The sequence below is a fragment of the Paramormyrops kingsleyae genome, chromosome 18, assembly GCF_048594095.1.
Source record: "Paramormyrops kingsleyae isolate MSU_618 chromosome 18, PKINGS_0.4, whole genome shotgun sequence".
NCBI classification, from domain to species: domain Eukaryota; kingdom Metazoa; phylum Chordata; class Actinopteri; order Osteoglossiformes; family Mormyridae; genus Paramormyrops; species Paramormyrops kingsleyae.
In genome coordinates, this window is record NC_132814.1 from 19,503,278 (window position 1) to 19,530,619 (window position 27,342).

The 27,342-nt window shown below is 47.5% G+C and overlaps 1 protein-coding gene across 3 annotated transcripts in view; it reads right to left on the reverse strand.

The window, feature by feature from the left end:
• LOC111837149 (uncharacterized) overlaps positions 1-27,342 on the reverse strand; it is a 30,966-nt gene continuing 3,624 nt past the window's right edge. For 2 of the 3 annotated variants that reach the window (XM_023798996.2, XM_072702163.1), the window contains exons 2-7: positions 14,246-14,462; positions 11,091-11,148; positions 10,925-11,015; positions 10,149-10,612; positions 7,477-7,614; positions 1-3,287 (exon numbers count right to left, since the gene is read on the reverse strand). In XM_023798996.2, coding sequence (XP_023654764.2) covers positions 2,772-3,287; positions 7,477-7,614; positions 10,149-10,612; positions 10,925-11,015; positions 11,091-11,148; positions 14,246-14,370 — 1,392 coding nt within the window. In that variant the 5' untranslated portion in view covers positions 14,371-14,462 and the 3' untranslated portion in view covers positions 1-2,771. The remainder of the gene's footprint in view (positions 3,288-7,476; positions 7,615-10,148; positions 10,613-10,924; positions 11,016-11,090; positions 11,149-14,245; positions 14,463-27,342) is intronic. The other variant, XM_023798997.2, reaches the window with a different exon arrangement.

A 27,342-nucleotide genomic window follows, 5' to 3' on the forward strand; every position in this document is an offset into this window, starting at 1 on the left:
AAACGTTTAAGGTGCTGGTTTATTACAAAAGTAAAAATTTCGGATAACATTTTTTGAATAATAATTCTGATATAAAAAGTTACAATCTTATTTTTTTTAAATGGGCACATAGTTATACAGCTTTGGGATAATTTACAACACGTGTTACCGTTTTGCAGACACAAAACACAGTAGGACCCACACCGAATTCAGCGGGGTTTTCATCTGTATTAGTACACAGAATATTACCGTAACGACAGGAAAACTTAAGTGGTCTTGTTCACCATCAAAATGCACGTTATCATATTTGCAATCCAGGCAGCCAAAATGACTATCCAAAACAACCAAATATTTGATAGCTGGTTAAACATTTTTGACATCCTTCTCTTTTGAAGTGTCTTACATAAACGTACAGTAAAGCAAAATGAGTCGCGGGTATAAATGAATTGGTGACCACTGTTGTCTATAATTAGCACCATATTGTTTTAGTTCCCCAAATCAGTTTTTAATATCATGGTGCTTTCATTTCCTGGTTATCAACTTCAGACAATTGACGACCTTCATTTTTCTGTGGCTAATCATTGTTGCTGGTCTTAAAATAGTAACAGTGCTTACTGTGAAGCAATCTTTGAGTTGCCTTGAAACGCTTCACCCGCACGGCTACACGGCAGTCTTATGTCACTTGATTTTATGTTTTTGCTGTTGCAGTTGAAAGGGGTCTTCGGACCCCCACCCCACCAAAATCGTACAGTACAGTGCGGGTTTGTGGTCGGCGCACCGCGATCGGGCACCAACGCACCGAGGTGGGCGGTGAAGAGACGGCCTGACTCCGCCAGACAGCGTCTCCCAAGGACGCTTCTTAATTGTGTGTCGGCGGCGCCAGTTCTCACGCTCCCCAGTTCGGCCCGCTTCTCATTTATCCTGCCGCGACGCGCGGAGGGAGTGAACACAGCCGCTTGGTCCGCGATTAGTTTATCCAGTCCGGCTCTTATAAATGCCGTTCTGTATCTGGGCAGAACAGGTCAATGTTGAACTGCCTTCTTTCCCTGTTGCCAAGCAGGCCGATCCAGAAATAAAAATTACATTGATTTCTTTTTGTTTCCTTATATGATAAATATTACTGCAGCAAAAAACACAATATATTCTCAGGTTTTAAGATTTTTTTGTGTACACCTCTAAGCGTACACCCCGCATTAGAAGTCATTTACAGTGTAAGACAATTAGGCAAAGCAGTGATTTTCAGTCTCTAAGTCACACCCAGATTCTGTGAGGGGGGGTGCTTATTGGTAAACTTTGACTGGTCCTGGTCAGATGTTAAATTTTATTTATATTAAGTACGAGGATAACGTTTACTCTTAATAATACAGCATTGTGTCCCATCCCCCGAGCAATTTTCTCCCTTCGTCCTCTGATTCAGACTTTATTATGCCTATAATACTAAATGCTATAAATCACATTTCCCAAGCTGCACGCGGAAGCGCTTATTTACAAAAGACCGAGGACTGAACCAGAGAGCGAGAGAGGCAAGTTTCCAAAGACGCTGGCTGGTAATTTTGTGCTCGTTACTCTGTTTTCTTTGGATCCCTCTCTCCACCGATACCAGAACCCAGAAACCGTGGACCGGAGTGCTGGAATGGAGCGGTGCCGCTGTTGTAATTATGTCATCGAGCCGTTTAGCTGCATTTTGGACAACCTAAGCGTAACCCCCGAGGAACATTCGTGCTCGTAAAGCTGACTGCTAAGTATGTGCATGAGAAAGGACACATTAACTGGGTGCAGTAATGAGTTCCTCCTTCATCCTGACGAGCCTTCCTAAGCGAAGGCGACATGCCGCGGAGAGCTGGAGCAAAGCGAAGCCCACTCTGCCAGGATCGTGCAGATCCATGCTGCCACGAAAAAATGTGCGCAGCCCTGAAGAGAAGATCTTTCTGAATGAAGTCAAAAACCATAAAAGGATGGAAAGATTAGTGAAATGATCAACTGCGTTTCTGCAGGCCGTTCAGAGAGGGATTGATTTCCTGGGATTCAGTTGGTGTGTGAAGAACTCGTGGCAGTTTTACTTGCTCAAAAATGTTCTGAGGGTAGAAGGAAAAAATGATTGGTTCATTGAGGTAACCAATCAGCTTATAGAGGAGGCGGGACCAAAACCTCTGGTTGGTTTGATCCTGCCTGATCTAGTTGCTTGGACCCACTTCCTCAATCTGATTGGTTCTCTCTCTGAATCAATAATTTTTCCTTCTGCCCTCAGAACATTTTTGTGTAAGTAAAACCCCCATGAGCATGTGAAGAACAAGAGCATGATGGGAAGCCATCTGAAGTGGAGCATCTAAACCAGGCTGAGGATCAGGTCGAAGCAGTTACGACACGAAAACAGCCACTGAGATATTCTGCGGCTACATCAACAACTGTACAGCTGATGCAAATCAAATCTGTTTTTTTTTTACATATACTGCATATAAAAGGAAGATTCTGAATTGAGGGCCACATGTGAGCATAACCTTCAGCATCAGTTATGCAAGAATAAATAGAGAAATACACTGTCCCCCATTGCACATCAGATAAGCGCTCGGTCGTAACTTGGCCCATCTGGATAACGAACTGCAGTCACCCTTCTGCTAACTTTTGCAATCCATTACGCTCAATTATGAATTAAGTGAGATGAAACAAGTTATGATAACAGCACAGGAGCTGCGGTCCAATGTCTTTAAGGATGACTGAGTCAAGGTGGGAGACCAGGAGTTCCAGGCAGTAGATCTGACTTTATCCAGGAAGGGGGGGGGAGCAGTCAGCTGCTAGAGCCCAGTGACGTACATCTCCATGCCGTCGTTAAACGTGAAGATGGTCGTGGTGCTGGAGGTGCTCAGGCCTTCCCTCACGTCGCTGATGCTCTCATAGAAGTGTTCTCCAGGCGCTGCCCGGTTGGGCGGCCGCTTCTGCTGTCGTGGAGACCTCTTCTTTGATCTCGCCGCAGCGCCGTTCGGCCCCTCTCCTTTCCAGTTACCGTCGATAGTTTCGTATGCTGGTTCTGTCTCCTCCCCATCCTGGGGCCAGGTCTTCTCGCCGACGGACTCATAGCAGGAGTCAGTCACGTTGCATTCCTCTCCACCACCTTCCTCATGCCCTCCTCCTCCTCCTCCGCCTCCCACCCAATCCTGGCCATTCGCCGCGCTGTGGCCCATCTCTCCCTCCTCGCCCCCTGAAGACCAAGGTCGGTTTCGTTGCCCGTTGCTCTCCTCCGTGTCCGGGGGAGATGTTTGCGCCCACTTCTTCTTGTTTGGCTTGCACACTTTGGAGTACATCTCCGATATCTATGAAACAAAACAAATTCAAGGAACTTACAGCAATTTATCACAACAGGAGTGGTTCACTAGATGGAGCACTAATCTAGGGAATTGTAAATAATTCAAAAATGCTTTGTGGTAGAAATCTAAGTGGCCGACGATGTCTCCAGTAAGACTTTATTCCCAAGCATTTAGTCATGATTAATAAACAGATTTCTAGATGGGCTTTGGGTAAAACGGAGAGGCAAAGCATTGGTGGTGATCGGTCACATGACTGGTCACGTGACCCTTCTGCATATCTGGCAGTTTTGCTGATGCTTCCTAGTCTTGGCTTAGGGCCTCTCCTCATCATGATGTAAACATTTCGAATAACAGACAAGTTAAGGCAATAATAACCTCGCCTTGCCTTTTTTTAGGGATATGTGGTGGTAGTAATGCGGAAAGGAGTCCAAAAAAGAGCAGGAGCCAACATTATACATATGTATTTATATATTCTGGGTTCAGAGGGTTCAGGCTGAAGTAGTATCCCAACAAAAACTCCCTCTCTGTTTGCGGGGTCTTCCCTGGCCTCCTGCGTTTGTGTGGATTATCGCCTGGTCCTCTGGTTTCCCCCCCAAACCACAGACGCAAGCTGACTGCACACGTCCGCACTAACACCTGATGCCTCCTCACCCGTGAAAGGGGGCTATTCGGTGTTCCATGGGCCCCCGCTTCACACATGGGTTCTGGGGTGTCATGACCCCAAGGTTGGACTAGCCGTCTGGTGTTCTGGGCATTTTTCCGGTGGGCCCATGGGTATGTGAGACGGCAAAATTTATCACGGGGGACTATACCTCCCCCGCCACGTTTAACCCGCCCAGTCCTGCGTGACCCCGTGTGTGACTGGCAGATTCACTCCGTAACAGCTAAGCACCTCCTTTGACTCCTCTGAACTCCTCGGTGATATGGCGAGCCGTAAAAGCCTTCCACTGAAACGGGACACATTAGCCTGCTTGTGTGAATGTAGCAGTTGCAAAACGTCTGTACTCATTAAAGGGGGAATCAATGGAGCTTAAACAAACATGCTAGTGTAAGTTAAACAAGCATAATTTAAAAATGGGAATATCTGAAGGTAAAAATACTTAGAAGCTAATCTTAGAAATGTTTGGTAAGGACACAAAAATACTACCATAATGTTTGCCATTAGCAAGGTTGTTTTTTTAATGCTCTGATTTTTCTGAAGTATTTAAAGTGCTATCTCAGTAAAGGAATTATTTGTGTCTTTTAAAACCACAGGTGGCATTTTTAGACACATATGCCAAATCTCTCGATTTAGCATTTAGTAAGTAGCTATTCTAGAACAGTGTTTATTGATTTTTTTTTCATACATTGTGTCAAACCTTTCCGGTCAACACATACAGGGTGAGCAGTCCACGTTGTTGCAGGAGACAACTGTGTCTTTGTACTTACCTGGCAGTAGATTGAGACCCTGTCTGCAAATGCTTAACCTGCTCCCTGTACCTGCCTTAGCAACCTGTCCATAGAAGCAGCAGGACAACTGCAAGGGCTTCCTTTCCTGAAAAAATGCTTGCTCTTCCTGAACGTGCACTCTTGCAGCCTAAAATGCTGTCTCCCGGTCCAGCTGGCTCCACAGAAGGGGTCAGGGTGTACCGAAACGCCTGCAGAGGGGCTGTTCCCTTTAATTTAAAAGCCAAAAACTATATTTTTTTAACGTGACACGAGTGCCTGGTCCTCTTTTCTGTCAGTTACGTCGTGTAACGTGGATCAAGAGTGACACTGTAATGTTTAAGAAATCGCTAGTCTGCAGGAGAAATAGGAATTATTGCCTGTTTATTTAGAGGTTACAGGCACTTTTCGGGCACCGCATTATCGTTAACGCGGTAAATGATTAATCCAAGTTACCGCTGCAGGGTAATGGAATGTTTGGCCATAAAGTGTGACGTAACTCACACCCGCACATTATTGCCACGGTGTCCTTATACAGCCCGTAGTGTTACATTATGACTTACTTCTCATGCTTTTAACGCAGTTTTATCTTCCGTTTTAACGTATACAATACAACGAGGTATCGTTCAAATTATCTATCCAAAACAACCTGTTGTATTTTCCCGTCATCTTTTTAAATGACTCATTTTCAGTACTATAATAACTATTTCTTAATTTCTTAAAATAATTCACACAAAATATTATACACTGTGCCTTTGAAAACGTTATACATTTTTATTTTATATTCAAGAGAAGGTTAATTTATTATACATTTGCGTTCATGATCCTGCCGCTGGTGGGTTGTAGAACAGCTTTTTTAATTCAAATATCTTTCTATGTGACTAAACTTACAGTTCTTTCTGGTAAATTATGCTTGAATTTTATTTAGAATACTACGCAAACACGTGTGCTGATATATAGCTAAGCATTGCTCTCATCAGTCTGTATGGATACGGGTATAGCCTATGGCTATGTTGACCGGACCGTAAAATCTTCGGCAAGTTCTTTCAACTCGCGTATCTGGCGGATTCGTGCAGGCTACACCGGTTTAAATATTAAGTCATGCTCTGGAATCGTGCATATAAGAGCACATTTCCCTGTTAAAAGGCAACATCGCTTGGATTCTCCACTTGACGGTCGGCATTACTACGCACCCGGCGCCGCATGTACAGCCTGGAGTTACAGCTCAGAGACCTCCTGTCCTCCCTCGTGTGTCATTAATCTGCTGTAAGCCGGGCCCGGGAGCGGGGGGGAGCGGCGGTCCGGAATATCGATTTTTTTCACCGTCTTGTCCCGGCTACAGCTCATCCTACACGGCGCGACGGCTTTGATTGCGCGGTCATGTGATCCATCAGCGGCGCGCCTGGGCCGGCCAACACGTGTGCGCGGGATCGGATACGCGGACGGTGTGAGGGAGACAAAAGAGCGGGCAAAAGCCGTCAAAATGAAAAATTAACACTGTTTTGAGCACCTGAATTTCCTTTACTATATGCCAAAGACTTCTGCCGGGGGGAGGGGGCGCGCTACTATTCCTTGGCTTTTCTTCCTTTGAGAAACTGAAACATTTTTTTCTTCTTTTTTTTGATTACAGGACAAACAAACACACTCTGAGTTCACATTGAGTTGAGCATGGCGTTACTCTGTACCGGATAAACACTAGATAAAGATACATTTCTCAAGTCACCCACCTCCCATGCAGCACCATCAATTAGACCCTGAGACAGAAACAGAGCGTTTACTCTGCTCCACTGGGCTGCTTGGGAGGAAATCACAAGAACGAGGGCTTTCGAAACCCCGCGGCAGCAGCAGCTGTTGAGAAACTCAGCTATTTTTTCCCCTTTTGCTCAGATCTTGTTTTTCTTGCCGCCATGCCTCGCATCCCGCCGCCGCCGATGCCGGTTTTACCTTCACTCTGTTTACTCTCCTCGGGTCGCCGGCACCCTGTCAGGCGCGTCACCGTGTCGGTCGTCAATAGCTGTCACTTTTTATTAGTTTTAAGCAGTGAAACTTGTGCCTTTTTTTTTTTTTGCAACACAATCATCTGTTGCTCTTCCAAAAGTATACTTTGAATAAGTATTATTTGTGCCTACGTGGTTATATTTATGAAGAACCGGGTTGCATTCGCCTTGAAATTGGTGACACCCCCCACCCCCTGTATTGCACTATGTCGAAAAATAAAAAAGGCTTTACTATGGGCCGGGTAGCCGATGATTGAAGCAAACCGGGAGCAATCAGGCTGATTGTTACGGGATCGGTGTTTTGCAACCCCCGGCTTGATGGAGTGTGGCAATGAAGAGCTGGATCAGACCCGACATGTCTGGGCAGGAGGGGGAGACGCACCCGCGATGCGCGGCCCCGCGTGGCCAAACATCTCGCCTCTCAGCAGACAGAGGCGCGCAGGTTAAAGTCCAACCTCACAGGGGCGGTTCCGCCAAATATCACCCTGCGCACGTCCGTCCTTTGATGATCTACATTTACAATGACCATAATATGTGTACATATTTATGAAAATGATACTGAACGGCGATCATTTTAAAATCCTTAATGTTAAACATCAGCTCAATTCCTCTATTACATGGACAGCTTTGCAATTTAATACAAAAATCCTGAAAGACATGAACGTCGCAACGAGGTGACAGAAATACAGTTATCCGCAGAGATTATCGTTCATAAAGGTTTTGCCAGTGGTTGCACACTGTCGCCCCCCCCACACAGCCGCCTTTCTCCTCACCTCCAGGGAGTGCTCCCTGTCGCTCTCGGCAGGAGGGCTCACGGTGCTGGCCGCCAGGTGGCGCTGTGGCACTGCCATGTCGTCTTCTTCCGGGGGTTTCCAGATGTACTCCTCCCCGTTTCCCATGAACACCGTCTCCTGTCGGTTTGAAGACCGGAGAGCAGTTTGAGGCCACCTCTGTGGGGAGTCCTCTCTAGCATGCACACACTGCATCCCGCTCCCCTCCCACCCACTGGGGGGCGCCAAAACGGTGCGGGAGAAAGTAAACCAGGGGCTATTCACCCCCCCACACACAACAGCAGGGGTTCTCCTGGTCATCTTGCCTGGATTCTCGATCCTCTGCAGGGAATCGTGACTCTGCTCAGCACAGGGCCAATAAAGAGCATACAAATGGTGACAATCTCACTGATCTACCCACTGACTTGTGGCATGAAGTCATAACATGGCCAGATGTATGAACCCACCCCCAAACTTTAGTGCTAACATCCGGCTACTTCTTGTACATGCGCTGGCGGACGGATGAGCGTTGATACCAATTCCCACTTGCCCCTATGCCAAAAAGCAGATTTCGCCAGAATCTGCAGCCCCACCCCAAAAGGTGTGCTAATTCAATCCATATGCCCTTCCCTGGGGGGGGCGGGAGTGTCCTGGACTGGGGCTGTGAATCCAGTGGCACTTGGAAAGGAGCGCAGCTTTTAATCGGAATCACACGGCCTCCGCTGACTTTATTTAGCTCCCATACTTTTTTTTTTTTTGGCTAATATATCAGATAGGTTTCAGTGTGATCCGCTTTCAGCCAAGCCTCTAAAATGACATGTCAAACGAAAAAGGCAATCGGGAATTCTCCAGCACCCAGAAACGGAAAAAAAAATCTTTCTGCCTATCAGGGCTCGGTGCTGGTTCCATCCCAGGCGACGTGCTGAATGCCTAAATCCGGATAGTCCAGAACCGAGCAGTGTGGAACCTCGCCTCACCGTACCACGTGGGTGCCCATACTGGGTGCTGTTTACCCCACCCCCTCCCCCCTGGGTGACAGTTCCTTCCCTCCATCTTCAGCCGAGGCCTCTAATATGAAACACACACTCACAGACTGGCCGCGGGCCAGACTCTTACATAATCAGGCCCTGTGTGCAGCCAGCTCATATAACATGCGCTTGTGCGGCAGCAGAGAGAGGCCAGGCCGGGCCCCGCATGTGGGGAGGCACACGCACACACACGCACAGATAAACACACATGCATTCGCCATCATTTTCCCTCATTAATTTACCAGTAACATACACTCACACATGCTCTGCAAACAGGAACCCTAACATTTTGCTCAGACAACAATCTCCTTGCTAACCCGTGACAGGAGAGATTAGCATCGCACCGTTGAACTCTAGATAAAACCACAGCTGACCGCGGCTTAAGACCAGTCCCCCCCGATCCTCCTCCCCCTTTCCATGCTGACTCTTCACGGGACCATCAAAGCTTTAGTCAACACTAGCACACACCACGCGCGATCATCAGCTACCAGTCTGGTCTCCAGTCTGCAACAGAACCAGTGGGCCCACAGTTCAGGAGAAACACTAAACCATAAAAACCAGTAACAGTCCGTTACTTCAACACCATAGGATTGTAGCTCACCTCAGATCCGGGTGTCCAAGTCATGATGTAATGGAGTCATTGAGAACAAACTCATTATTATGTGGAACTATTATGCATTTTTAAATTAAAATATATCTTTCTTCCCCATGTTTCGGGTTTTGTTCTGTAAATACGGCACGACCGCAGAAAGCCCTAGTAATGCCTTGAAGGTTTTCTCAATGTAATTCCATGACGCCAAAGCAGAAGGTTGGTAACGATGAGCGGGTTGTGAAAGCTGACACCTCACGAGTTTAAACTGGCATTTGCGTTTAAAACAACAATGCATCTGCAGGCTACATACCACCACGCTCTTCCATTTCATTACTGTGCCATTGAGCGATTGACCCGTGGCCTTCCGTTTTCAGCCAGGCTGCGCCGTTTCAAAGAGTTAATAACTAGCAAATTTTGCCCTCTGGCGGTAGCTTCTCGGTATTGCAGCTCCGGCCGAGTACCAGTTTTTTAAAGTCAAATGTGCTTAATAAGTTACTTTGCTTAGTGTAGAATGGAATGAAGAAATAGAAGACAACCTTAGGAATTGCCTGTGTATATTTGTTTCTTATAATCAGTTTCTTATTCTGATCATTTGAGCATGTTTCAGTGCGGAATGAATTCACTACGAAAAAAGTAGTGTAGAATAGTGTAGAGGGTCTTACAACTGGATGGAATTTTTGGTGAAAACTTCGGTATTGCTGACTTCTGTTAAGAGGGAAACACCGTATATCACATATGCATAATTCCAGCTTGGCAAGCAAATTTATCCCGGATATTTTCAAAATTCCGAAAGAACAGTCATAAAGGCTCTGTTGGTTATAAGCTACATCTGGGCATTACTATGAATTAAATTAAAAAATGACTTTGTAGAGTCATAGTGTCACATAATGTCGGTGAAAACACAACACGTATTCATCCATGCATGCATGCATCCATCAGTGATCCAATACAGGGTCACACTGACACTGGTGTCCCAAGAAGCACTGGGCACAGGCCAGTATGTTAATGCATGTGACACAGTGTATGGCAGATGTGTTTCCCGTCCGGTTACCTACCTTCCGGAACGAGTGAATGCGGAAGGGCTCCGTGTTTTTCCTGGGTGCCTCGTGGCTGCGCATGTCTGGCGGAGGCGGGGCCTGTTGGGACCGGGCTCCACCCTCCCTTCGCGGACTCCTGTCCGCCTTCCTAACCTTCCGGATGGAGGCGTATTCAGCCATCACGGGGTCCTGCGGCGCTGCCGCCATGTCAGGGGGGCCGGGATCTCCGGCCAGCGCGTGGGCGGGGCTCTGGCCCTCTGGCTCACCAGCCATGCCCCCCACACTCTCGTACAGGCCGTCATCAAGGCCGCGGAAAGGCGAGGCACGCCGGCCCACCTCCGAGTATGTGTGCTCGTGGTCCTCCACACCACCAGAGGGCGCCTTTGGCAGCTGCCGGGGGTGGGTCAAGCGCAGGTCCGTGTTGGACCTCCGACTGGACATGTATAGGAGGTCCATGCTCGCTGGCCGGTGCTTTGTGGTGCCTGGGGGTCCAAAACACAAACTCTCTTTATAAAGTCATCCGCGGAAATGCCTGAGATTTAAACAGATGGATATTTACTGCTTCAAAAGCCACGCTGACGCCAACATTACTATTCATCTAATGCAAAAGGGGCAATATATCACAGGTCCTGTCAGCACATTCCTCTGAGGTCACGTCAGTCGTCTTTCTTCAGAAAGTGCCACTGTCATTTGCTGTCACTCGCTGTCACGCTGGTTTATGGACTCGGGTGACAGGAGAGGCCCACAACGCCCTGGAGCGGCACTGGTTCTACCAGGGACCCATTTTCACTCACCGCCACCATTGCAGGTCAGTCGGCTCATTTCATGCAGCCTTGTGTCGGACTTGCTGAAGGAACGCAGCTTTGACTGCCGCAGCGCCCCCTGCTGGAAGGTGGAGGCCAGGTCAGTCACGAGCAGGAAAGGGCACCAGCCAGGTGATAAGGTACCCGGCAAACTCACCGCGTTCACCAGGCTGTATCGTTCTCCATCTGCCTGCAGTTTCCTTCTCCTCCTATTCCTGAAAACAAATCAAGCAAAAAAAAAATTTGATGTGCATAGGGTGACTCTGCATTGCCGTGGAAACGGGGACTAGGAGAATGGAACGGCAGGTTCACTCAGGTTTGAGGGCAGCCCCTCAATATGACTGCCCCCTGCTGTAAGAAAGATGTAACACATCATGCTCCATGTGCGTAGCGTGCAGATGCCCCGGACTGGGTGTGAGCCAGAGATAAGGCATCTGTTCCTCACTATTGGGGCACCAACAATTACCTTGTATTCACTCCAACCAGAATGTCTGTCTCAAACCTACAACCTCCTAAAAATGAGAGTCAGTCTTTCCCCAGATGCCCCTCTGATATTCCAAAATGCCAGTTGGCAGCTGTCCTTGGGTGCAGAGCAGTGTGTATCTCAGTAGGTTATGTATCCGTGACCGTGTTGTGGGTTCGAATCCCTTGGCTGGCACAGTAGTCCCTCACTGTTTGGTCCTTAAGCAAGAATCTTAAGCTCAACTTATCTTAGACCCCAAAAAGCATCTGCTACATAAAATAAATCTAATGTAACCAAAACATACTGACTGAACTCTATGACAACCAGGCAGGCCAGACTTTATTAATAAGCACATGCTGTTGCCTGGCAACCAACCTAAGCCTCTCAGGCATAATTTAGGGCAGATTCTTCACTCTGAACTTGACAAACAAAACCAGGGACGTAACAGATGTTCCTCTGCGTTGCATTGCAATGCAGGCCCTCTCAGTTCACTACTAAAAGAATTACATTTAGAAGTTGTGTAATGCTTCATGCTGGTCACTAGGTGACGCTGTGGCTCAGCGAGCAGCCTGCACGTCTGAATCTGCTTTACCATCCACGTGCATTTTTAAATTGGGCTCTGACGACCGTCCGCACCCCCCCAGGCCATGTCTCACCATACGCCCAAACTGAAGGAGCGTGTCATTTGAAATAAACTGGACACAGAGTTTGGGGTCTTGCTCTTTCAGCGTCCTGATTATACACGCAATCAGGCTCGTAGTCACGTAGAAAAACAATGGACGTGAAGCCTGTTCCCAGCCCCCAAATTATTTTGTTACAGTGATGCATGTAGCCAGGTAGTGAAACTCCTCGATATTTGCTTCAGGTCAGTGTAATGTACGGGCCCCCCCTCCCCCATTAGCAAAACTAATAGGGGGACCTATCAGTACGGTTGCCAGACCCCCCATGCAATATTAAAAGAGAATCATTAATGTGAAATTCAATTTCAGGTGCATTTAGTGAGGTAACACTATATAGGAACTGGGCACAGGGCTGCAACGGAAATCTCTCTGTTACAGACTGCCTGAGATCATACAGACTGCCTGAGATCATACAGACTGCGTGAGATCTTACAGACTGCCTGAGATCTTACAGACTGCCTGAGATCATACAGACTGCGTGAGATCTTACAGACTGCATGAGATCTTACAGACTGCCTGAGATCATACAGACTGCCTGAGATCATACAGACTGCGTGAGATCTTACAGACTGCCTGAGATCATACAGACTGCCTGAGATCATACAGACTGCATGAGATCTTACAGACTGCCTGAGATCTTACAGACTGCCTGAGATCATACAGACTGCGTGAGATCTTACAGACTGCATGAGATCTTACAGACTGCCTGAGATCATACAGACTGCGTGAGATCTTACAGAGTGCGTGAGATCTTACAGAATGACTGAAATCATACAGACTGCCTGAAATCATACAGACTGCGTGAGATCTTACAGACTGCACGAGATCTTACTCTAACAAGTACAGTCGTGGGTCTGGCACTCACTGCCTTTTTTATTAAATATTAATTTATCTAGTAAGCACTTTTGTCCAAAGTGATGTACAAGTGAGGAATGTTTTGTGTCAGAGAGCAGGGTCATTCAGTAGGTTAAGGGCCTTGCTCATAAGCCCAATGGGGATATACTCTGCCGATTATGGGATCTGAACCCATGACTTTCTGGGCATAGGCACAGATCTTTACCCACTGAGCTTCATGCTGTCGCGGGATTTGAAGGACAGGACCCAACGCTCCGCACCGGCGTTTCTTCGAGAGTGCTGAGCTTGATCGTGTGACACTCCCCCATTTAGGAAGGGACGCCTGCAGCAGTGCGTAACCACGACGATGCCATGGACACTGGTGACCAAGCTTTACATAATTCACAAAACTGCCATCGCATCAACAGCATGGTCCGGATGCTGGCAGTATCCATAGCAACACTCTACTCTGATTCCTGACTTAAACTGTGGCATGATGGTCCCTTGGCGATGCTCTTTTTAATGACACAGTCACAAACCTCTGCATCTAGCTCATTCAGATATGAAGGGCTGACACTGGCCAATCACAGCACCCCTCCTCTGTCACCGCCCACGAGCAACTTCTGATGTTCTCCTGATATTCCCTAGAGCCCAGGGTCCAAGTCAAGGGTCACTCTGACGTCTCTGTCTCTTCGTGTGTATCTTTTTACTCATGCAAGTCTCATCAACACTGTCACGATTTTAATGCTCCTGAGAGTTTTACTTACACGAAAATGTTCTGAGGGCAGAATGAAAAATGGTTGGTTCAGAGAGATAACCAATCAGATTGTAGAAGAGGTGGGTCCAAGCAACTAGACTGCACAGGTGTCAGACTCCAGTCTTGGGGGGCTGGAGCCCCGCACATTTTTTGGTTTCCCCTCGTTTAACACAACTCCTTGTGCTAATTACCACATAGCAGTTGAGCTGAATCATTTGTGGTGGAACAGGGAAAGAACTAAGCTACACAGGGCTCCAGCCCTCCAGGACTGCAGTTTGACACCCCTAAACTAGAGGATGCTACTGTCTTAGTTGCAACTCTCAGTGGGTTAGGACCTTGTGCCTGTGGTCAGATGGTTACTGGTTCAAATCCCAGAGTCAGCAGAGTAATTTGGGCCCCCAAGCAAGGCCCTCAATCCCACAATTTTCAGACCCTGCTTCTTAGAAATGTACGTTATTTTGGATAAAAGCATGTAGCAAATATTTAATTTGTTTTCAAAGTTCATCCATGCCGTGGTGAGCAGCAGATGGGCAAAAGCGAGGTCCAGTCCAGGTGCAGACATGCGCAGGGGGCCTCACCTCTGGCAACCCATGCAGAGCAGCAGGACGAGGACGGTCACCATGAAGGCGGAGGCGGCGGCGATGGCCCCCAGGAGCAGCACCTTGGTGAAGGAGGATGTGGGTTCGCCCGGCATGGAGGCCATGTGCTGGGTGGAGCTGAAGGTGGAGGAGAAGGTGGAGGAGAAGGTGGAGAAAGGGAGGATCCTACTCAGCCAGAGGGGTTGCTCCACACCACCTGCGCAGACAGAGGCACAAGCACGTGCGTTTGTAGCAAAGAGCAGATCAGGGGTCCCACCATGACCTCACCCGCTCATTCATTAGGTCACATGACCACGTTTCCTGGACAAATCATATCCCAAGATCAGTTACGTTTCACCCTCAGACTAGCGTGCTTGGCCCGCATCTCTTCCTGTAGATGGATCATGTGCTATTAAACATCCAAACAAGCTGAAAGCTGACGGCTCGGTAGAATCTTCTAGACTGCATGAAAAAAAAAAAAAGACTCGGCAAAACTCAAATGATTCTTAATTTATGTTAACAAGTACAAAACACCACAGATACTAAGGAGGGAAGCTGCAATCCTGGCCTCCAAGATCCCGCAGAACCACTTGATCAAAGGATTGCGAGAATCACACGTTTGATGGACTCGGCGGGACGACAGCTGAGAAGCCATCTGAGCTCATGAGCTTCTCCGACCCCCCACTGAGAAGGCAGCAAACATCTGCAGACATCTCATGTCATCCATGTCATCCTGACACATATTTCGGCCTGTTTTTTCCATCGGCAAAGACATCACACAACTTGCAATTAATCCTAGCGTTCAAGATGGTGCAATTTTTCCTGGGGGGTGCTGTGAATGCAAGGGAGGGCGGAAACACACATCAGTCTTCAAAGTGAAAAAATAAATCACCAAAATGCACTTTAAAGCCTGGGAAACAGACAGGAAATGCGAGGCCAGCCACGGAAAAAAAGCCGCATGCCTCAACATGAACATAGAGCCCAGAGCCTGTTCTAAATTCTCAGGGGTCTCATGCGGCAAGTTTTACTCTTAGTGATGGAAAAGAAATCCCCATGTGATACCAGTTAGCCAGAGTAAGTTTTGCAGGCAGGTCTGGGCTATGTGTGTGTACATGTTTACTGTGATGCGAATTGCCCGTTTTTCCAATAACATCCAAGGAGTATGTTTTGTTTACACGTTCTCTTAGAACCTGCATGTTGCGTTTACACTCTCCCAGATCCCGCATGTCACCTTTACACTCTCCCAGAACCTGCATGTTGTGTTTACACACACTCCCAGAACCTGCATGTTGCATTTACACACACTCCCAGAACCTGCATGTTGCGTTTACACACACTCCCAGAACCTGCATGTTGCGTTTACACACACTCCCAGAACCTGCATGTTGCATTTACACACACTCCCAGAACCTGCATGTTGCATTTACATACACTCCCAGAACCTGCATGTTGCGTTTACACACACTCCCAGAACCTGCATGTTGCGTTTACACACACTCCCAGAACCTGCATGTTGCATTTACACACACTCCCAGAACCTGCATGTTGCATTTACATGCACTCCCAGAACCTGCATGTTGCGTTTACATACACTCCCAGAACCTACATGTTGCGTTTACACACACTCCCAGAACCTGCATGTTGCGTTTACACACACTCCCAGAACCTGCATGTTGCGTTTACACACACTCCCAGAACCTGCATGTTGCGTTTCACAGGGTGCAGGAGACTCACAGGGGCACCATAATGGACGGAGGTCATTATTCCACAGTGCAGGACCTGACATTCATGGCCTGCAAATTCAACGTACATAATGCAGGACATTACTGCGCTTAAACTGCGATATTAGTGAAGATAGATATCGGTAAAAATAGAAAGATTATCAGATTATATATGAATATCACTTTATATATAGTTAATGTAACAGCAATAGTTCACAAATAAAAAACCGAACTGTACACAACACGACTACTAAATCGCCTTATAAGGCGAGGTGACGTCACACCTCTGACCCTGATATACCCTCTTCCCCCCAATGATAATATGAAACCTATGCCCCTGATCATGGGAACGATAATGATAACAATAATTTATATTTCGTGTCCAAATTTTATTAATTTGTTCCCTGGCTTTAATTAAATTGTGGCCGTATTTAGCTAAAACCAGGGAACAAATTACTAAAACGTGCCCACGGTTTAATACATCTTGGGAACAAAAAAAGAAAAACATGGCCATGATATATATACAATTTTTATCCTTTTGTCATGAATGGGGCTCTGCATTATCCAGCCTAGTGTTAACCAGTCTAGCATTAGCCGTCCTAGTGTTAACCAGCCTAGCATTAGCCGTCCTAGTGTTAACCAGCCTAGCATTAGCCGTCCTAGTGTAAACCAGCCTAGCATTAGCCGTCCTAGTGCTAACCAGCCTAGCATTAGGCGTCCTAGTGTTAACCAGCCTAGCATTAGCCGTCCTAGTGTTAACCAGCCTAGCATTAGCCGTCCTAGTGTTAACCAGCCTAGCATTAGCCGTCCTAGTGTTAACCAGTCTAGCATTAGCCGTCCTAGTGTTAACCAGCCTAGCATTAGCCGTCCTAGTGTAAACCAGCCTAGCATTAGGCGTCCTAGTGTTAACCAGCCTAGCATTAGGCGTCCTAGTGTTAACCAGCCTAGCATTAGCCGTCCTAGTGTTAACCAGCCTAGCATTAGCCGTCCTAGTGTTAACCAGCCTAGCATTAGCCGTCCTAGGGTTAACCAGCCTAGCATTAGGCGTCCTAGTGTTAACCAGCCTAGCATTAGCCGTCCTAGTGTTAACCAGCCTAGCATTAGCCGTCCTAGTGTTAACCAGCCTAGCATTAGCCGTCCTAGTGTTAACCAGTCTAGCATTAGCCGTCCTAGTGTAAACCAGCCTAGCATTAGCCGTCCTAGTGTTAACCAGTCTAGCATTAGCCGTCCTAGTGTTAACCAGCCTAGCATTAGGCGTCCTAGTGTTAACCAGCCTAGCATTAGGCGTCCTAGTGTTAACCAGCCTAGCATTAGGCGTCCTAGTGTTAACCAGCCTAGCATTAGCCGTCCTAGTGTTAACCAGCCTAGCATTAGCCATTCTAGCACATCAATCTTTCTTGTTTCCCTCGTTTCCTGTCTTCGCTGCCCTCTGAGCCACCAGGCCCATGTTTGCCCATCCAACACACAGACTCAGAGGTTAACTTGGGGTGGCGTGGCGTAGGGTTTAGGTTCTATGCTAACCCAGCACCAGGCTTCTGCTACTCTGCTGTTCTTCTGACCACGGTCTCTCCTTCTTCAATCCTCAAGTCAGCCATCAAAATAAATCTCTCTCGTCGTTCCGCACGAGGCCAGCCGTGGGGCACCTCTCTCCCGTCGACTCGCTGGTTCGCCCGCACGTGGCTCTGACAGGCCTACAGGCCTCAAACGCATGACCTGTAAACGTTTAGCTAAACTTCGAGTGGCTTGATGATATATATTTGCATTTCTGGAGGCTCGAGAAAGGACTCACTTTAATGGGAACAGTCATCAGCGGCATATCGCAAAGCTACGTTACGGAGCAGTACAAGCTGGAGCCTTAAACACAAAAAGTCGCTAAAAGTATGAAGCTTCTCATCAGTCACAGATTTAATTAAACGATATAATGCATTTACTGTACTGGACGACAACATTGTGAGTCAGGAACGGTACTTCGCATAAATAACCGTCACGTTTGGTATAGGCTAGTTAATGGTTTCCAATCCATTATCCATTCATCTTCTAACCACTTCTCCCAGTCAGGGTCGCAAGGTCAGTCAATAAATCAATGCATATATTATTCATTTATGGAGAGAGTTTACAGAATTAAAGATCAAAGTCAAATCAAACGTTTTCTATTTTTGGGGCATTTGCTGATAGGACTGCAAGTCGGTGGAGAACTCGCTGACCAATGTGGTGTGAGATATTATGATAAAAATGTGTTTGCTGTGTAATCGACCCCAAATCTGTGTCCAAGTAAAAACCACAGGCATTGCTGGTTTTTACTACATTAATATTTAGTCGCTTGCCTTTTAAACACACAGTTCTGCAGTAGCCTACATGTTACCCACACACTGCCCTTTCTCTGGGTCACGTAGACCTGTCTGCACGATCTTTCCCAGATACTGCAAGTAACAAACTGGAGTCGACGTTTACAGCCTGATTCACCATTAGATGTGTACGAACTGGGATGGGAGTGGTGCCCGCCTTTATGGCTAGCTAGCATCGCCGTGTCTCGGACGGCTAATCGTGTTTACAGAAATGCGTGATGAGGTTTTGTAGGTGCCCCCCCCCCCCCCCGCCCCCCGCCGACTGCTTCTACCGGAGCACCCTCCTCTTCTGGATCTCACTGCGACACCCCACCTAGGCCAGAGGAGGCTCCAGCATGGAAACCAGTATGGAAACATTACTGGATTGGGAAAAGGAAGTTGAGCAGACAGCCATGATGAGACATTCACATATAGAGTAATGTCAGCACCTGTGTTCTGGGGTCCCGGGAGGAGAGGGGGATTACAGTCGCAGGACCGGAGGGTGTGTGTGGGGGGGTGTTGGGTCTGAGTTTCACTGTTTGAGTCGGTCATGGTCAGGCCATATGACACCTTGGCATTGAGGCCAGGGGTTGACAAATGTGTGAAGCAGAAGAGGTGACATTTAACTGGGGGGGCCGAAGGGGCGCAAACATAGGGCGACACAACAGCTCAACGACAATTTTCCACTGAACAGACACTCGAAGAGTGAGATAACATTCAGTCTGGCTCTAAAATGGAGATGCATGGCAATAATTTAAAAACAGGCACGAATTAGGGCTCCTCCACGCTGCTCAGTAAATAAATCTTTTCTTGTGTTGAATCAGCACATCCACGTATTTAATCACTACTTGGTAATACCTTAAATATTTATATGGCGATGACTCATGCCCTGCGCTGAAAATATCTCTGCGGGGCAGGAAGGCGTGGGAAGCTGCAGGGGAGCGGCATGCATCGCTGCACGGTGGCCGCGCCGCATTTCCTTCTTTCAAGAAACAGAACGCAGCGGCAGAGAGAAAACAGGCGTCTGAGGAAACAGGCACCCGGGGGGGGCTGCCTCCCCCATCGCTGGCTGCCCACGAATCGCACCGAGACGTGAGGTTAAACGTTCAAAGCGACACAACTGGGGTAGCCGGGCGCGTCTCCACGGAGACGGCTCTGTGCCACGCGCCCCCCCCCCCTTAGTTTCTCGTTTTAAGCAGATCCACGTCGATCGGCGGATGGGGGCGGCATGATGCTGGACGGAGCGCGGCGATATGCCTGGGCACGGAGCGCCGTGTTCAGCTGCATCGCGCTGTATGCAGGAGCTCGCGGCATCCTTTGCGCAGGACAAGCCGACGCAATAAAATTCATGTAAAAACCAACCAACAAATACTGCCAGCACATCCACATGTCAGAGTTACGCATTGGTGGTCGAGGGTCGCGCCACCTCATCAAAATCAGCGTCATCCTTTCATCAAAGTGATATTTTCCGATAAAACTTAAGGAGGCAAAAACCAGTTTGTGTTTTGTCGGTCAGAAGCCGATCCTAAACTACCCCCCATCCCCCCCCCCCACCCCCAAACATGCAGAGATACTCCGATCACATCAATCCTGCTAGGCTCAGACCCAAATGATCCCTTAATGGTGTCTCAGACCCGAAGCCTCTCTGGTCACTCTACATAGGATTACAGGACTGTGCATTTTCCTAATTGTTACCAGTAATCACCACTGTTTGTCCTAATTGCTCGTGTCTCTGTCTCCATACACACATTTCACTCCTAAGGTCGAATTCATTCATTTAACACCAGAACTGAGCCATAATATTTAGTCCTATAGAATTTTAAGAAAAAAATGTATGTTTCAATGAATAAATTTAATTGTCAAATGCAAGTTTCTTGGTTATGCTGTAAATAAATAAATTGGAATATACCCTTGATTCTATTGAACAGACCCTTTGATTCTAACAAAATTAACAAGATGACTGTCCTAAATTTGATTTTGACAGCGTTCTATAAAAAAAATAAATACTGGCATAAAAGTTTTTAAAAATTACCTTACCATAGTACTTCAAGTACAGTAATGATTTTATAAATTTTATGTAATTGGTTTAGCTAAATATTGTGCTAGATACATTTAGAACATGCCCCTCAGTGACAATTAAATGCCAAGTAAGTTGATTTTCTAAAACTTTTTATACTAAACAGAGTAAGATGCAGCCTACTGTCTCTATAGCAGCACCCATAGGTAGGAAAGGGAACTGCAGCTAAACAGGCAGCATGCGGATTCATGTGCAAAAACCTAAAACCGAAACACCTACTAGCCTGTCAGCGGCTGACCCACTTAGTGAAGAGCATGTGATTTGCACCAAACAGACGCAAGATGTCGAGTTGGGCCGTGTCTTCTGCCTGACCCGAAAGTCTCGTAACGACTGCAGAAAATCCCCCCTGCCGCATGACGTCAATGAGCCCAAAAACTCATACCTCTGGATAATAGCACTTATTCCGCATGCCGCGCATAATCGCCGCAGCATAGTTATTATTGACATGTACCCTAGGGTCGCAGGTTCGAATCTCGGGACATATCTTGCTGGCAAACTATATGCACATCTACAGTATATGCTAAACCAGAAAACACGCGTTTGTAGGTGAAATCATGTCTAAACGGTAACATTTGTGTACAAAGACGGCTTCATGGTTGTACACGTGACCCCAACTGAGAGCTTCTCTTCCCAGCTACGCAATTATCCAGTTTAATTAGCCGGAATGTCATAGGCTAAGACAGAGCCTCCCATCAGAGATCTCTGTCCTGCGGCTGCTCCTTTGTCATGCAGAATTGCCTGACTGTATGTAATGGGCCCGTTCTTCTCCACTAATTATCCTAAAGCCTTCGTCTGAAGCATCCATATGATTGTCGACGTATGAACCTTACTCTGGCTTTGCACGTCGCTCCTCGGGAGGTCACATGACGCAGAAGAGGAGCACTGACAGTTTCATTAACAGCATGGCTGGACTCCATGCGTTCCACTGTTACCCTGTGTCCTGTCCATAGTCGTGCACCCACCCCAGCTTTGTCGTATTGTGCATAAAAAGCCCATTTCCTTATTTCTCCTGCACAACCTCTTCAGTTGAGCTCTGCTATCCCGCTACGAGCCTTTCAACTAAAAGCTCACGCAGTCTGAACCTCAATTGTACTAAATGAATTATCTATCCCCCAACCCAGTGTGGATGAGTGTAATGTACAAGCCAGCGTTCCACTGAATCCCACATGTGATCCTTTAATAATATTCTAGAACATCAAAACTGGATTTCCAACTGATCTGAGTTTTTTTTTTCCCCCACACATTGAAAATTCACCATCTGTTCTGAGCAGTTGAATATGATTTCAGTGCTTAACTTCAAACAAACTGAACAAACTCCTGTGATTCGCTGACGCGGGAACCCAGAGAGGTGACAGATCCTCTTAAACTCCTCTGTGCCTCATCAAGTTGCCGCAATTCGTCAGAACTGTGCCGAGCGGCTGACAGTGAGGTGCGCGGCCTTGGGAGTGTGTCCCAGAGGCTGCGGAGTGCAGCCATTCACGATAAACTTTACAGTGTCACAATCCCATCCAGTGGTGAGTCTCGACTTCGCAAAGTTCACAGACACCATTTGGGATGCGATTTGCAATTCAGACGAGCCAGAAAGGAAAGCAGTGACTGCAAGCCCTGCAAAACTGTCAGGAAATTAAAACAGCTGCTTAATATTTCCTTTCACTGCTCATCCTAGAAATCCCCACCTCTTATAGGATTCAAAAACAGACATGTAAACAAACTGTATCCATGCCGACAAGGCAGATAAGATGCTGATTCTTTTTGCGCGGGGAGAAACCAAGTACAACTGTGTAAACATTTTACGACATTAAAGTGTCTGAGTATGCATATGTGGGATATCTTATCTGAACAGGTTATGAAATTAGATAGTCTTTCTATCTTTGCTAGAATTTAAGATCTAGCAGGTCACACACTGGAGACCAGAGCTCTGGCTCGCACCGAGAGACCAACAAAATCACATTTAACACAGCGTTACCACCTGCCGTGAGTAATTTCAGATCTTTATGGCTTTCCTTCCATATCTACAGACTTCTTAATAAGGGGACGGCCTGTTTTAGCTCCTGCGGGCACAGGGATTTGCCCGAGAAACCAGCTCTTCCATAACAGGTTTAGCGAGGGGAAGATGCAGCCTCACCTGAAGCTGGCGTCCATTAGTGTCCCGGCGAGCTGTCCCTGGCCGGGGGGGCTGTGTCGAGTACAGGCGTCTCTTGCCGGCAAAGCAGCGCTGCATTCGCGCCCGATTAAACGGCACGTTAGGTAAACGGGCCACGCGGTTGTGTGAGGGGGGGTTGCTTTTATATGCAGTGGCTGGCCAGAGACTTTCAGTACATTGGCGTGGGGTGGGGTGGGGTGGGGCGGGGCGGAGGGGGCACCTGCTACCCCCGTGGAAAACCCTGACCTTTCCTTTCTCCCTGTCTGGTGCAACAGTCGCCCGTAAAGATGGAGAATAAAAGAGGATGAGCCTCCCCCCCCCCCCCATCTCGGTAACACAGATGGGGGGGGGTGACTCTCACAGCTGTGGTGGCTTTGCCCTTAGTTTATGGGAGGAGGGGGGGAGCTGCCCATTCCCCAGTGTATGACATCAGGGGGCGGGAGGGGGTTTGCAATCCTGTCCGTTTGGGCCACCTGCCTCTTGTTGGCCGTTACAGCCTGATGGAACGTGTCTCTTCGAGGGATATTCCGAAATGTGAGGTGGGAGGGGGATGTCTCAGGGAAGGGCGAGGACGGCCCGGTGAATCACATCGCCTGTGTTCATATTAATCATATTAAATCAAATTCTCCTTTGTGTTCCTGCGTTTGTGTTGAAACCAAAACGCCCATCTTCCATTCCGCTTCCTCCATCGGGTCAAACCCCCAAACGCCCCTCTGCACAGCCACAGTGTTCTCCAGAACCTACCAGCATCAACACCGACTCCACCCGTATCACAGCGAGCCCCCAACTCCAGGGACCCGTGTGCCATCTCCTCAAAGATGGACATTCCAGGTCCAAATAGTACAAAATACCAGATTTTTGGCATTATTCTTTTTGAATGCATTCTCAGATCTTTGTGGGGACCTGAAAAATGGCATTTGGTCCCCACGATATACAATAATCGTTGTACCCACACACCCACCCACACAAACACACAAACCACCACCAGCACCAAGCATGGGGGCAGTGCAGACCACCGCATCAAGCCCCCTGCGCAGCTCCACTCAGCCCACAGTCACGCACTGTGGGCAGCACTGGCCATAATCCCATAAGGAGCCCCAGGCGAGTTCTCCGAAAATACCTCCATTTCTGCACTGCTCTATCGCGGCGTGATGCAACGTTTTGCATAAATCCCACAATCCCACAGAGCATGATCATTTTACAAGCATATCAAATACATGCTTTCTCGTGTATAATGGGCTTGTTGGTTTGCCGTTAATCCCATAAGTGGCACGAACTGATTAAAGGCCTCCGGCTGAACGCGGCATGTCACATGTACTGAACCCCGTACAGCCATCTTCACAGTCACCCTGACTGCTGCGTCACAGGCTGTGGCAAAAGGTTAGCTTAGCGTGTAATCTTTTGGCAAACCAACGGATTGTATCACCGAGCCCCTCACTACCTCCAGGTGCAGCCCACACAAACAGGACATATGTGGCACCCCCCAGCTCGGCTGAACGCCACACCCTACAGAAAGTAACCCCCCCCCCTCCAACTGAACACCACACCCTCCAGAATGTACCCCCTCAGTTCTACTGAAGGCCACATCCCTCACTGAACACAAAGAGGATACTAAATAAAAATGTAACTCAGTAAAATAAAACACTTAACATTTTGGCCCAGAAGTTCTTAATTGCAACAATATATTAGTAACAGTAAACATAATATTTCAGGCTAAGCATATGAAGCCATGAAGGTGAGAGCAGCCTCGTACCATTTTCACATTTGCTGTTTGGTATTGATCTATTTTCACAGCTCCATCCTTATTAAGGAGGATGAAGAACTCCTACCAGCTGGACCAGCAGCCAGAAAGCCGGCTGTCATCAGCACAGGCCCTCGCTGACGGTGGTGTGATGAGTCACTCCAGGCCAAATCGGTATGGGAGCGCAGCACACAAACCACACAGACTCAGGAACGGACCAGATTCACTGGAACCGCCACCCAAAACAAGCCCAAAACACCCATTCGCCTTGAAGACCGGATTCTGCGTAATGTAGCCGACATGGTCTTCATCCAACACAAGGGACCATCAAGGAAGAGCATGAACTATAATGTTTGAACAAAGAGAGATTCTAGCCAGACTTGCAGTGCTCTTCTGGAACGGTTCCATTAGCTTGTTGCTCACACTTGTAGCGCTACTAAGACAGCAGCAGGAGGAGTATTGAGTTATTCTCTCAGTTGTCTGTACTCATAACACACCAGAAACCAACCATTTCATGTGCTCGCAGAGACCATTGTGTCACCTTTGGAACAAAAAAGTCCTCAACTGACTTGTTTTGATGAAGTAGGTTACAGGTAGTGAACGTGTCCATTAAATCAGAAATCCACATGCTTTGTGGCACCATGTTGGCATCAGGCTAGATTATCAGGCTATACTTCAGTCTTAGAAGCTTGCAGAAGGTACCAGTCATTGAAGTGCAGTCCTGTCGTCTTACCCTGAAGGCTACAAAAAAGGTACAGAGGCCTCACGGAAACACAGACTATTTTCCATGACGGCAGTTTATGTGACGTCACTGTGGTTTCAGGTCTTGCGAACGTTGATCTCGATGCACTTTTCATATCAAAATAAAGCGTAACACCTTGCTGGTTCTTGTCTTCAAAAGCATACAGCTTAGCCATGAAAATGCTCCCTTTTCAAGCCATTCTTCTGTTTCCAGGTCAGAATGAAGGGGCTGCAAAGACCCTCCCCTCCGCACTTCAGCCCCTTAGAGACACGGTGCACCTTTAATGCTTCTCTAAATGCCGACTAAAACCCATTAATTCATGTAAAACCTTTTACCAACAACAGAGGAGGGACAGAGCTGAACAGAAAATACCAAAGAAGTGCAACAACAGGTGACGTGAAATCTAACCATAACCCCGTTCAAATTTCAACATTTTACAAGAAAAAAAATGTAGTGGTACTTTCTGATTGCGAGTTGTGGTCATTTCTCTTCCTTTAGTCTTTTGTCGCCTAGGAAGTAGGTTTAACGACGCAAACACATCCTGCCCTCCATCCCCGAGGTAACGGCTACACAGCGTGGAGACGTGACCAATGGCTGGCCAGAGTCTCCAGCGGTTCGTCCGCACCCTTAATGGGGAAAGTGCTTTCCGAGGAAGCTCATTAGGGATTCATTAATTGCGTGTTAATGGACTTCGCGCTACACCTGACAAAGTCTGCTGACAAGAGGGGTGAAGCCCTCTGGCATCTGGAAAATTGTTCCCCCTAATCCGAGGTGAAGAGCTGTCTGTCTCCATCTCATACTCCCTCGCTCTCTCTCCATCCCTCCTCTTCTTGTCAGCCTACAGTAACCAAAAGGGCAATTAACCTAACCTTTCTCTGTAGACTGGCGGCCTTCTCCTCACGTCACCTGAAGCTGCCACAGAAAATCAAGGTTGATTAGTATCTCTCTAACTGCACTGCATTTTAACTGCCCGCAATAACCCGCCGGACGACACCCAGGCTTCATGTGGCCTCCTCATTTGCTATCGATTACAGCGATCGATAGGAGACAGACGCAAAACCTTAATTACCACGGAGTCCCAGACCCGGATGGCCAGCAAGCCAGCCCCTCTCCCCGTGAGAGACATCAGATCCGCATGATATTCCATCCCCCTCACATCAAAGGCTCGCCAGGGAGATCCTGCACTTTTATGTGGGTGTATATAAAAAAAATATAATGAAATAATGAATAACTTAAAGCTCCCTTCAAAAACGGACAAAAATAACTCGCTCCGGCATTGCTGAGCTATGAATTTACCTGACCCAGTAACACGACTGCACGGTACAAACGTGTTCTACCATTTCCCACTGCTGGTCCACAAGCAGACGTTGACCTACCTCGCCTGTCTTGACCTCATAATGTGCTGCATTCAGTAACGGACATTCAATAGGTCAAGCAGGGGTTTCCCTCAAAAGCCCTGCACTGTAAGAGCTTGAGGCGGCGACCTTACGGGGATGGTTTGCTAAATAAATAAATGCAAAATTTTAATGTAGGTCGACCTAATTTGTGGAAAAGACTTCTATAGTTATTCAGTGTAACAGTATAGAGGAGTAATTTAAACGGCCAGGGGACTCAAATTAACCATATACAGGTGCGCTTCCATACCAGCCCGATCCCACAGTGCAGTAAAGACGCCGTAAAATAGAGGCATCCCCCACACACGGGAAAATAAATTCTGCAGGTGTAATTACACCTCTGTAGGGAAGGAATAGCCTCACGATAAAGGTGGTGCTGATTCATAGCCTGTTTGCGCCCAAAAGTACAGGTTCAATGTGTCCCGCCGGAGTTAACATAAACCGATATATCTGGTAGAAAGAAACCGAAGTGAAGACGAGACCGGCCTGCGCTAGCAGGGTGCGGCGCAAAGAGCCTCGTTTGTCTGCAAAGCTGCACAGTCTACGCAGATTCCGGTTTCTAAAACTTTGCTCCAGTTCACTACACCCTTCCCTCAGCCAGCACAGTCAAAAAAAAAAGGAAGAAAAAAAAAGAGAGATCTTTATCTGTGGTTTAGGAGTGCAGATACAATTGCAAATCACTATCTCAGTTTACATTCTGGGTGTTCCGTTCAATTCCCGCCCCAATTTGTTTTTAGAAATTCTTAGACGCGTAGTAACAGTAGGAGGATTTTACAGAATTACCCCGGTCTGCAGCAAAACATGAGCATAGCTTTCATATTGTGATGGGTATTTCAGCGACGTTTAACACAGTGCATGTAGTTTTCATGGACATGGCAGACGTCTGTGACCCCGCACTGCCCGCTTGAGTGGACGGGTGCCGGACTCCATCGCGACACTGAATATTCGTTTGCCC